This window comes from Neophocaena asiaeorientalis, unplaced genomic scaffold (genome assembly GCF_003031525.2).
Source record: "Neophocaena asiaeorientalis asiaeorientalis breed wild unplaced genomic scaffold, Neophocaena_asiaeorientalis_V1.1 scaffold489, whole genome shotgun sequence".
Lineage (NCBI taxonomy): Eukaryota > Metazoa > Chordata > Mammalia > Artiodactyla > Phocoenidae > Neophocaena > Neophocaena asiaeorientalis.
The window spans coordinates 2668153-2678983 of NW_020174791.1; the positions used below are offsets into that span (position 1 = coordinate 2668153).

General features: G+C 59.0%; 1 protein-coding gene across 1 annotated transcript in view; it reads left to right on the plus strand.

Annotated features, from left to right (window-relative positions):
• The window catches only part of TTC34 (tetratricopeptide repeat domain 34), a 22016-nt gene that overhangs the window by 9142 nt on the left and 2043 nt on the right, over window positions 1–10831 (plus strand). Inside the window, exons 3-8 of the mRNA XM_024760247.1 lie at window positions 21–346; window positions 1814–2039; window positions 3200–3404; window positions 4282–4448; window positions 8282–8552; window positions 9334–9548. Coding sequence (XP_024616015.1) covers window positions 21–346; window positions 1814–2039; window positions 3200–3404; window positions 4282–4448; window positions 8282–8552; window positions 9334–9548 — 1410 coding nt within the window. The remainder of the gene's footprint in view (window positions 1–20; window positions 347–1813; window positions 2040–3199; window positions 3405–4281; window positions 4449–8281; window positions 8553–9333; window positions 9549–10831) is intronic.

Sequence of the window (10831 nt, forward strand, 5' to 3'; positions counted from 1 at the left end):
GCGGGGCGGGGCGCGCCCAGGAGGACTTCCAGGCGGTGGTGGAGCTGGGCCCGCCGCACCCTGGTAGCTGCGTGCGAGCCCTGTGCGGCCGCGGGCTGCTGCGGGTGCTGGCGGGCAGTGCGTTCCTGGGCGCGCTGGACTATGTCACCGCCTGCCGCCTGCGGCCCGAGGAAGCTCTGCTTGTCACAAAGGCCTACGTGCCCTGGAACCAGCGGGGGCTGCTAATGACCGTGCTGCGGGAAGAGGGCCGTAGGATGCTGCAGCGGGGGCCGGAGCCGGGATCCGAGAGCGGGCCAGGCCGCAGGAGCAAGGCTGCGGAGACCGACAGCCGCGCTGCGCAGGAAGGGTAAAAACTAGACCCGTGCACGCCCGGGGCTGCTGCTTCATTCTGGTCTCCTCCAAGTTAGTCGCGGTGTGTTTCCTACTACTTTACAGTAAACCGAGGCAGGGAGCTGCTAGGTGATTTCCTTAAAGCTTTGGTGGCAGATTTAGCGCCGGGGCCCGGATCTTAGGACCCTCGGTCCCAAAGGGCAGGACGCATTATGGGCTTAGTTGTCAAAGAAAATTAGAAACGCATCCCGGATCTTAGGACCCTCGGTCCCAAAGAGCAGGACGCATTATGGACTTAGTTGTCAAAGAAAATTAGAAACGCAAAAATGGGAATGAAAAGATAGAACTTACCGATCCTCCCACTGTTACATTTCCTTGTTGTTCCTCCTTGTGCGTATGGAGTCCACTAAACTGAATTTGTGCTGTCTGCAGATACATCCCACCTGTTTTATTCCCTAGATCATGAACACTTCTTTGGTCACTAGATACATTTCTTGGGCAGCCCCATAGCTCATCCTGTGAATGTGCCATCAATCCCTCGGGCATTCCAGGGCGTCTGCTCTTAGTTATAACGCATCCCAGGTAATCTCCAGCCTATGCAGTGCTCTGTGCTACGGATGGAGACAGGGGTGGAGCTCCTGGAGGGAACACAGCCCCCGTGAGGCCCTTGACTTTGGAGCTGCCCACCTGCCCATCAGTCCACACGCTCCAGCCCTCACGCTCCTTTCGCAAAATTCTTTGCCAGCCCAGTGGATGAACCTGCGGCTGTTTTGACTTGCATTTCTCTGGTAGCTGGGAGGTGGCAGGAAGGTGTTTTAGCAAAGCTAAAAGCACTGAGCTGAGGGGCCCCTGGGGGGGGGCATGTTTGACGTCAGCCCCCTCGCCCCTACACACACGCACAGGCACGCACGCACGCACGCAGGCTTCCTCAGCCCCCTAGTTCCTTAATTTGCATTGCTTTGATTTGATGCTGAGGAGGAACTTTATTGTAAGAGAATTGGGGCCCTTTATATCTTTTCTCTCTGGGAACTGTCAAATTTGAGGCTCCGGCCCCTTTTCCCAGGGGGAGCTCCTTCTCATTCCCAAGAGGGCACCCTGGGTGTTATCCAGCTCTGCCTACGGCACCCCTGAGCCGTGCAGGGCCATTTTTATCCTGTTTTTACAGAAAAGAAAGCTAAGGCAGGGTTGGCTGGGAGTCAGCACACAGCCTCGATTTCTCATCTGTAAAATGCCCACCCTACGGGGTGGGGGAGAATGGTGGGGGGGGTGGTGAGGGCCAAGGGCTGTATGTCGGAAAGGGCAGCCGTGCGCTCTGGGGATGGCACGAGGGCCCTTCCAGCAGGAACCTGGTCTCTGAGGCCCAGCGGGAGGGGCGCTGCCTGGACCAGATGCGGGGATAGCATTTGCCTGCAGCCTGCCTCCCTGGGCAGGTGAGAGGGGTGTAGCACAGGGGTCAGCCCTCTCCCAGCTGCTCTCTCCACAGGGACGCCCGTGGCGTGTACCAGCTGGCCATGCTCCTGATGGAGCTGGACACAGAGGATGAGGCTTCGCGCCTCCTGGCGGCCGATGCCCTGTACCGCCTGGGCCGCCTGGACGACGCCCACAAGGCCCTGCTGGTGGCCCTCTCCCGAAGGCCTCAGGCAGCCCCTGTGCTGGTGCGGCTGGCCCTGCTGCAGCTCCGGAGGGGCTTCTCCTATGATGCCAGCCAGGTGAGGGGGCCCCGGTGGGCCACAGCAGGGCAGACGGAAACAGGGCACAGCTCTGTGGAGGGCACCAGGCCTCCACCGGCCCTCGCCAACACCCTGCGGCCCAGAATTGAGAACAAGCAAAGCTTGTCCCAGCCCCGGTTCTGCCACCTCCAGCAGGTGCCTCACCTCTCTGACCCTCAGTCCCCCCGTCTGTGCCCTGCTGTTCCAGGTTCTCATGAGAATTAGCTGCAGCAGGTACCCCAGGGCCCAGCAGGTCTCCAGCGTGCAGTGACGCTCTGTATTTGCGTTTCGTGTGTTGTGAAGAAAAAGGGCCATGAGTTGAGTGTAAGCAGAGCTTAGTCCCAAGTAAACTAGGCTTGGAGGTGGCCCTGTCCCGGGGAGGGGGAAGAGCAGAGGAGCCCCAGGCCCTCAAGCCCTGCTTGCCTCCCCTCCCTCAGGTGTTCTGAGGGCTTCCTGTTGGAACGTGGCAGATTATGTTCCAGGGGGAGACCCAGGCTTTGGGGCAGGGCTGTGGGTCCTGTCAGCTTCCCTCTTCCGCTCTGGCCTGGTTTGGGTTCTGGTCTCCCTGAGCTGGGCCATAGGGGTGGGAGGGAAGGATGGTCTGGGGCCGGTGTCCACACAGGTGCAGCCAGCAGGGGCAGCATCGGGCAGGCCTCTGTGAAGTTATGTCTCCCCGAGGGTCTCGCTCCTCCCAGAGTAGGGATTGATTCCAGGGCTTTTGCTCTGCACCTTCTGAAGGACTCCCTGGGCCCTCTGTCACTTTACGACTTGAAAGCCCCCTTTCCCCACACTTCTCAGACCTGTGACGCATGGGCCCGTGAGGCGAGGCGAGGTCTCCACGTCACCGAGAAGGAGGCACGGCTCAGGGACACTGGGACCGGCCCCCCACCCGCCCCAGAGCCTGACACTCAGCAGAGGAGCAGTCCAGAGCGGGGTCCACACCTCCCGACCCAGTTTTCCCTGTGCTCAGCTCTGGCAGCCTGCAGTCCCTGCCCCATGGGCCACGCCCCCCACGAGCCACGCCCCCACGAGCCACGCCCCCCACGAACCACACCCTTGCGGGCTGCATCCCTGAGCCACACCCCTGCACGGAGGATGGGGGTGGACTGGTCCAGCCTGGGGCACAGGGAGGACCAGTGGTGACGCCCCTGCCCCTGCAGCTGGTGAAGAAGGTGGTCCAGTCTGGAGACACAGCCTGCCTCCAGCCCACCCTGGACGTCTTCCGCCATGAGGACCGCCAGCTGCTGCAGGGCCACTGCCACGCAAGGGCCCTGGCCATCCTGCAGACGCAACCAGGCGGCGCCGAGGGCAGAGCCCACACCAGGGAGGCCATCGCCTACCTCTCTCTGGCCATCTTTGCTGCAGGTAGGAGCCGCCCTCGTTCCTCGTTCCTCCGGGGCCCCCACCCTGTGCCAGGTGCCCGGGGGCAGAGGGCGCCTCTGCCATGCGGGGGGAGGGGGTGTGGTCAGGCACCAGGGAGTCTGAGCACGTGCTTGGCTCAGGGGTGTGGCATGCCCCCGGGCCACTCACTGCAGCAAGCGCGCCAACGCCGAGGAGAGGCCCGACCAGCTGGGACCTGAGCTGGGACCCTCTCCTGAATCCTGGGCCGCCGTTGCGCACACCCAGGGCCCCGAGGGTGGGAGGGCCAGACTCAGCCGAGGCCCTTCTCCCAGCTCAACCCCTCTCCCTCCATCCGTGGGGGATGAGGGCCCCAGCCCCCGAAGCCCTTCTTAGGAATAGCGGGGGCAGCTCTGTGTGTGTGCGCCTGGTCTCCCCGCTCGCCCAGCCCACCCACCACGCCCTGCCCTAGGCACAGGAGGGTCAAAGAGTTGGGCCTTAGCCTGGCACCTTCACGGCTGCAGCCATTCTGTGACCTGCCCCGTGGACCCTTGCCCCCACCCCCGCCCCTCCCCTGGCCTCACTTCAGATGCAGCTGCAGTGCCCCCACCTCTCAGAAGCCCCCTCGGACTGTCCACCAACCCTCCCAGATGCCACCCCTCCTGGCTGAGCTCCCCGTGTCCCTCAGCCAGGGCCCCTGGATCAATCCAGACTGCTGTTCCCTGGTGTGTTGTGGTGTCCAGCAGTCTGTGAGCTCCCTAGGTGACCCCAAAGCCGCTGCACCCCCTCCCCCTGCCCCTTGGAGCGCAGGACAGGTGCAGTAAATCCTGGATGAGGGCAGACACACTGAACCTGGCCGTGCCCAGCCGAGGTCACATCTTGACGCCACACCCCCTTCCTCCAGGGAGTCAGGCAAGTGAGTCCCTGCTCGCCCGCGCCCGCTGTTACGGGTTCCTGGGCCAGAAGAAGACGGCCATGTTCGACGTCACCTCCGTGCTAAGGGCTGAGCCGAGGAACGTGCAGGCGCTGTGCGGACGGGCGCTCTTGCACCTGGCCCTGGACCAGCAGAAGGTACGGGCCCACCCTCCCCACCTGGGGCTGGGCAAGTGGGGGTGCCCAGGGTAGGCGCTGCCCTCCTTCTCAACCTCCCCAGAGAGAGGAAGCAGGGCCAGGCCATCTGAGCGTCAGTCATCCATCAAACCCCCGCCTGTACCGGGGCTCACGGGAGCCTCACCATCACATCCCCGGTTTGGGGGAGTCTTCCCCTTCCATCTGCAGAGTCCCCGTGCCCCCACCCCACTTCAGTCGGCATGGATTGATGTGGAAAGCCTCAGCATTACTAGGGGGCCCCCCACCTTACAGTAATGAGACCTCCGCTGCCCCCTTGGGTGCCACTCTGAGCTGTCTACACAGGGCCTGTGGATTTGGGTGGTCAGCGTGCAGGGGCAGGGGTGGGAAGCGGTCCATTGCAGGCCCAGGGCAGGTACCTTCCAAAGGGAAGACGTGCAGCCACAAACAAACAGCCCTGGACAAGGGCACTCTGCAGCCAAGGGCAATGTCATTGGTGAATAACTGAAACCGATTGTCTGCCCTGATGCTTCGCTGGGCCAAAGTACAGCCCAGAGGTATCCTCCCTGCCAGGTTTCTGAATTTCTTAAGGGTTGGGATCTTAGGAGACAAGGAAAAATGATCCAAGATGCCACTGGGATGACAGCATCTCAAGATGGTGTTTCTGCCTGTCAGGGTGTCTGTGTTTCCCCCAAGGGCACTGGCAGCCTGATTTCTGTTCCAGCTGGGCACACACTTGTGCTTGGGAGCCCAACCCTATGCAGGCCCCTTCCTGTGCTGGGAAAACACCTGTAGTTCTCAGGGACAAGCCCATTAAACAGAGATGGGATTCAGCCAGGAGGGCCCTACTGCAGGAGGTGGACCCCTTGGAAACCCACCCCTGGGTGATCTCGACATGCCAGCAACTCCTCCGAGAGGTGCCTCAGAAACATCCCTCCTGCCGCTCTGTCCAGGGCAGCAGGGCATGTGGCAGGGAAAGTCAGCCTGGATGTCTGTGAGTCAGGATGAGGGAGCAGGGGCACCCCCACATCGTCACACCCATGAACTTCCTCCTCCTGGAGATGGGCTGAGGCCAAGCACCCACATACCCTCTGGCCCTTCACCAAGAGAGGAGCTCTGAGCCAGCCTGCCAGGTCCAGAATCCAGAGCCCTGCTCCCCCACCTCTAACTTTCTGAGCAGGCCCTGTAACACCTCTGAGCCTTGTTTCAACATCAGTAAAATAAGGTGGGGGGGGGAGCAGTGCTTGTTCAAGGCCATCAATGCTCAGCCTTGAGGGGGCTGCTTATTCAGTGCTGTCAGATACTCAGCATGGTGCCTGGTCCCTAATGAGGGCTCCATATGTGGCAGCTGGAATCCCCATGAGTCAGCACAGAATTGGACTTTCCAAGCTGATCAGGTGTACCACTGGCCAGCACCAGGGTCACGTAGGGCCCCGGTCATAGTGTAGGAAGGATCGGAGAGGACCGTCTTCCCATCCATCCATCTAAGGGCTCTGTCTCTCCAAGACCTTCATCCCCCACACACCTGCTCCAGGAGAACCCCATCGCTGGACTTTAAAAGTATCTAGGCACACTTCCAGTGCTGGCTAGGAGAGGGTAACTGGTGTTGGGCTGCTGAAAACAAAATATCTGGATAAAATACATGACAACTGTCTTCAGGCCCTGAACAACAGGCAGTGGAGAACTGCCATCCCGGAGGAAAGGGAAACCGCACCAGGGGAGTCCAAGGGGAGCCCCACGATAACCTTTCTTCCTGGGGAGGCTTTCCCGTTACTGCACGACGAGGTGGGGCAGTCAGCTTGCTGAGCTGAGGAGGCAGAGACTGGGGTTCCAGGCTGCTGCGGTCGCTGGAATTTGCAAGGAAGGGCAATGGAGAACATGGGGCTGTGCAGAGAAGTCTTCGTGGGATTCCAGGTGGTTCTTGTCTGAGTCTGGGCTGCACATGCAGGGGCCCAGCAGAGCTCACCCGTGGCAGGAGATGTTGGAATTCTGACCCTGCCAGAGCAGAGACCTTTCTGAACACCTTGGGCACTTAGCTGAGACCACACCCTAAATAAAGGTCATATCTTAGGACTAAGTTCAAAACTGAAATGGACCTGCCCTCACAAGGAACAAAACCAAGTCCAGCAGAACCAAAATGACCCACCAGAATAAAACACAACCTCCTTTATGAGAGGGTGACATAGTGGTACAATGTACCACCCACAATGTCCAGCCCCAAATCAAAAACTGCTAGACACACAGAGAACCGGGAAATGTGGCCAACAGTAAGGAAACTAAGTACTCAATAGAAACAGATGTTCATCTTGAACAGCCACCTCAAGATGGCTCAGATGCTGGAATTAGCATACAAGGATGCTAAAACAGTGATTGTAAACATGTGAAGAACTTCAAGGAAAATGTTCTCATAATGAGTGAACAGATGGGGAATCCTAGCAGAGAAATGGAAACTATGAGAAGAATCAAGGGGAAATTCTGCAGCTGAAAAGTATATCTAAAATTTTAAAAATTTACCAGATGCACTTAACAGCTGGTTGGAAATTGCCAAAGAAACGGTTAGTAAAATTGAGGATGGACCAACACAAATTATCCTATCTGAAGAGCAGAGGGGAAAAGGACTTTTTCCAATGAAGAGAGCTTCAGTGACCTCTGGGATGATTCCAAGCAGTCCAGTATACGTATAACTATAGTCCCAGAGGAGAAATAATGGGGCAAAAATATATGCATGTATGTATATATGTATATGATGTATATGTATATGTATATGAGGTCAGGGAATTAAGATCCCAAGAAATAATGGCAGAAAATTTTCCAAGAAGCTCAACAAATCCCAAGATGATAAACACAAAAAGAACCACACCTAGGCACACCTTGATCAAATTTCTGAAAACAAAAGATAAAGAGAACATATTCAAGGCAGCCAGTGGGAAAAAGAAACATTACATACAGCAGTATGAAAAAATGACTGACTTGTCATAGTAACGATGGAAGCCAGAAGACAATGGAATGGTGTCTTTAAAGATACGTATTTTGGGGAGTTCCCCAGCAGTCCAGGGGTTAAGACTCCACGCTTCCACTGCAGGAGGCACGGGTTTGATCCCTGGTCAGGGAATTAAGATCCCACATGCCATACAGCAGGGCCAAAAAATAAAGGTACATGTTGTCACCTTATAGGACAACTGCCAACAAATGTTAGAGAGGCAGAGTTAAAAGGCCAATGGAGGAACTAAAATAAAATACTAAAACTATTCAATTAACCCAAAGGAAGGCAGAAAGGGAGGGAAAAAAAACAAAACAAAGCAAAAGACACCTAGATAACCAATAGGAGGGTGGACCTGAAGATGACTCCATGGCTTCCGACTGTTGGCCAGGTCAGAGGTCAGATGCAAATGACTCACCAGGGTCAGGGCTCTCCTAAAGGGGCCCAGCCTCCCCCCTGGCCTTGTGTGCTTCCACAGCACAGTCAGGGCCTCTAGACTCCTCCCCCGCCACTCCAAGCTGCACACACAGCCCCTGGCCCATGGCCCTTCTGGTACCAGCCCAAGCCCACCTCTGTGCCATAGCGGGTTCTTTATCAGTGTGGCTCTTCTGGGGTTCCAGACCGTTTCCCCCGTCCAGGACTCTGATACGCTTGCCTCAGTTTCACCACACCCTCCGTGAATGCTCACCATACGGGCCCTCACGTTGGCTGACCCCCATTCCTACCCCATGCTGGGAGGGCAGGAGCTGGGCCATCTGCCCGTTCTGGTGTCGCCAACACCCGGCATCAGGAGGAACACGACAGATACCCAGCTGGGACCACTTCTGCCACCCACCCTAGCCTCCTCCCCTTGCAGGAGGCTGTGGACGACATCCTCTCGGCTCTGAAGCTCAGCCCAAGAACGGCGGTCCCTGAGATCCGCTCTCTGAAGCCAGAGGTCCAGGCCCTCATCACGCAGGGCCTCTCATCCCGCTGCCGGGCCCTGTTGATCCAGCTGCCAGGCACAGGGGCCCGCCTGAGCAGCGAGGACACCCAGAGCCTCCTGGCCGCGGGGGAAGCACTGATCGAAATGGATGCTGCGCAGCCCAGCTGGCACATCCTCCTGGCAGACGTGCTGGCTGCAGCGGGTATGTGTCAGCCCAGACATGCAGAACATGGGCGTCTGTCCCTGTTCCTCCCACCCCTGGATCCTTTTCTTTAAAATGGGAGAAAGAGACTCAGGACTCTGGCTTGTAAGGTCCCTTCCAGCCTGAATCCCAGGACCTGGTCCCCGTATGGGTCCTCTGTGTGGCTTTGCCCACCAGGAGGTGAGACAAAGGAGTGATTTGGGGTTTCGTAAAAGGCTCAGATGCTCAGGCCTCCTCATTAACTCATGCATGTATTCAGCAGATGTTTACTGAGTGCCCTGTTCTAGGTGAGACTGTCTTAGGCCCACATGTGTCAGTCTCCCCTGCAAAATCTTGAAAATATTTCAGCACTAATTTGAAAGGGAGACCTCTCTGCAGCCTGCGTTTCACAGGCCTGTCATCATCACTTGCAAGCCTGTGAGATGCCCCCACCGAGGCCTTCAGGGCCTCCGGGGCTGCTCTAATCCCGTGCAGCCCTGCTCAGAAGAGAAAGCAGGTCCTTGCAGTGACCATGGTGAGGGGGCTTAGAGTCCTGTTACTCCACCTGGGGGTCGAAGCGTGTAGTGACTGCCCCCAAGTCGAGGGGCTGGGTCATCAGGTGAGTCCGTGTGCGCGACATGGTGTCACCGTGCCCCTCTGCTCCCTGCTCCTTCCTTCCGGTGCCGAGCCCCTCCATCAGCCAGCCACTCCCAGAGCCAGCAACAAGAAAGGCTGAACTGGGCTTCCCAGTGGCCCCCCTGCCCCAGCTCCACCCTGACTGTCCTTCCCCAATCCCTGACAGGCAGCTTTGAGAAGGCCGGCGCCCGCCTGCAAAAAGTCCTGCACCTGGCCCCTGCATCGGAGGCGGCCCGGGCCCGGCGTGGCCTGCTCCGGCTCAAGAAGGGTGATGTGCCGGCCGCCACACAGGACCTGCAGTGTCTGGCAGAGACAGACACCCAGGACCTCGGCTTCCTGCTGCGTCTCCTGGAGGCCTCAGAGAGGCAGAGCCTCGCCCAGGTGGGCACAGCACCCCACGGAGGCCCCAGCCCAGCCCCTCTCCAGCACCTCGGGTGGGAGACCCCCAGGCCCGGGGCTCCGGGTATGCTAACTCCCCGTGCGCCTGATCTCTCTTGGACACGGGGTGGGATGGAGGTTCAAGCGGGAGGCACCCAGATCTGGCCAGCTCAAGCCCTGACACCCCCAGAGACCTCAGGGCTTCTTTACATGAGGCACACAAGCCACAGCTGACTGGGGGTCTGGGAGAGGGAGGGGACCCCATCCTCAGAGCCAGACCGAGCCAGGCAGGAACACCTGGCCCTCGTTGGAAGCCCACCCCAACCCCAAGGTCAGGCCAGGATAGGTGTGTCCCTCCCAGTGAGCGCGGGTGGCGGGCCGGCTCCTGCCCCTCGTGAACTGAGAGGGGCCCTGGAGGGCTGCTGGGCTGTGGCTGCTGCCTCTTTGGGTGGGTGGTTTTTCCACTGCTCATTTGACAAGAACAAAGAGCACCTTCCAGAAATATCTCAGAGTGTTCAGGAAACAGGTGGGCAGAATGCAGCTGGTGTGGGAGTGCAGGAGGAGGGGCTTGGGGTGGGGGGCAGAGGGAAGAGTGTCCTCCATCCTGGTCTGGCCACCTTATTCCCTTCACTTGCTGGAGGCAGGAGCAGGAGAGGCAGGGCTTTGGAGGGGGTGGGCAGTGAAGGGACCAGCACGTTGGAGTGGGGCGGGGCCAAAAGCATCAGCCGGTGAATCAAACCCCTGCGCGGCCTGGGGCAAGTATTTCACCTCCTTATGCTTCCGTGGGCTCTATCACTCAGGGTCCTTCAGGAAAACTAAAACCGCACTAGGTGTGTCAACGAGGGGGTCAATAGGGTTGTTGGCTAAATGAGCGTTAGGGACGGAGGAGTGAAGCGAGCAAATGGGTCATGCAGTGGGGGACAGCCCTCGTAGGGCCGAGGGGGCCAAGGAGCGCGTTAACAAGGCCTAGAACTCAGAGGAGCGGCCACAGAGCCCGGGGATGTCGGAGGAGGGGGCCTGGCTGGGGTTTCAGAGCCTTGAGGCGGGGGGAGGGGGGCTCTAAGCTGGGAGCGGGGAGCTAGGTAAGCGTCTCTAGGTTCACAAGGCGGGGCTGAGCCGGGCTCTGTCTCTGAGTTGAAACGACGGCCGCCTGGAGCCCAGATTCGGTGCCGCGAGAATTCGCCCCACGTTGGCCGTGGCCGGGCGACGAGGGCCGACCCGGAAGTGAGACGGAAGTAGTGGCGCCCCGTTTCCGGCGGTAGTACGGCTGCACGGCCGATGGCGCC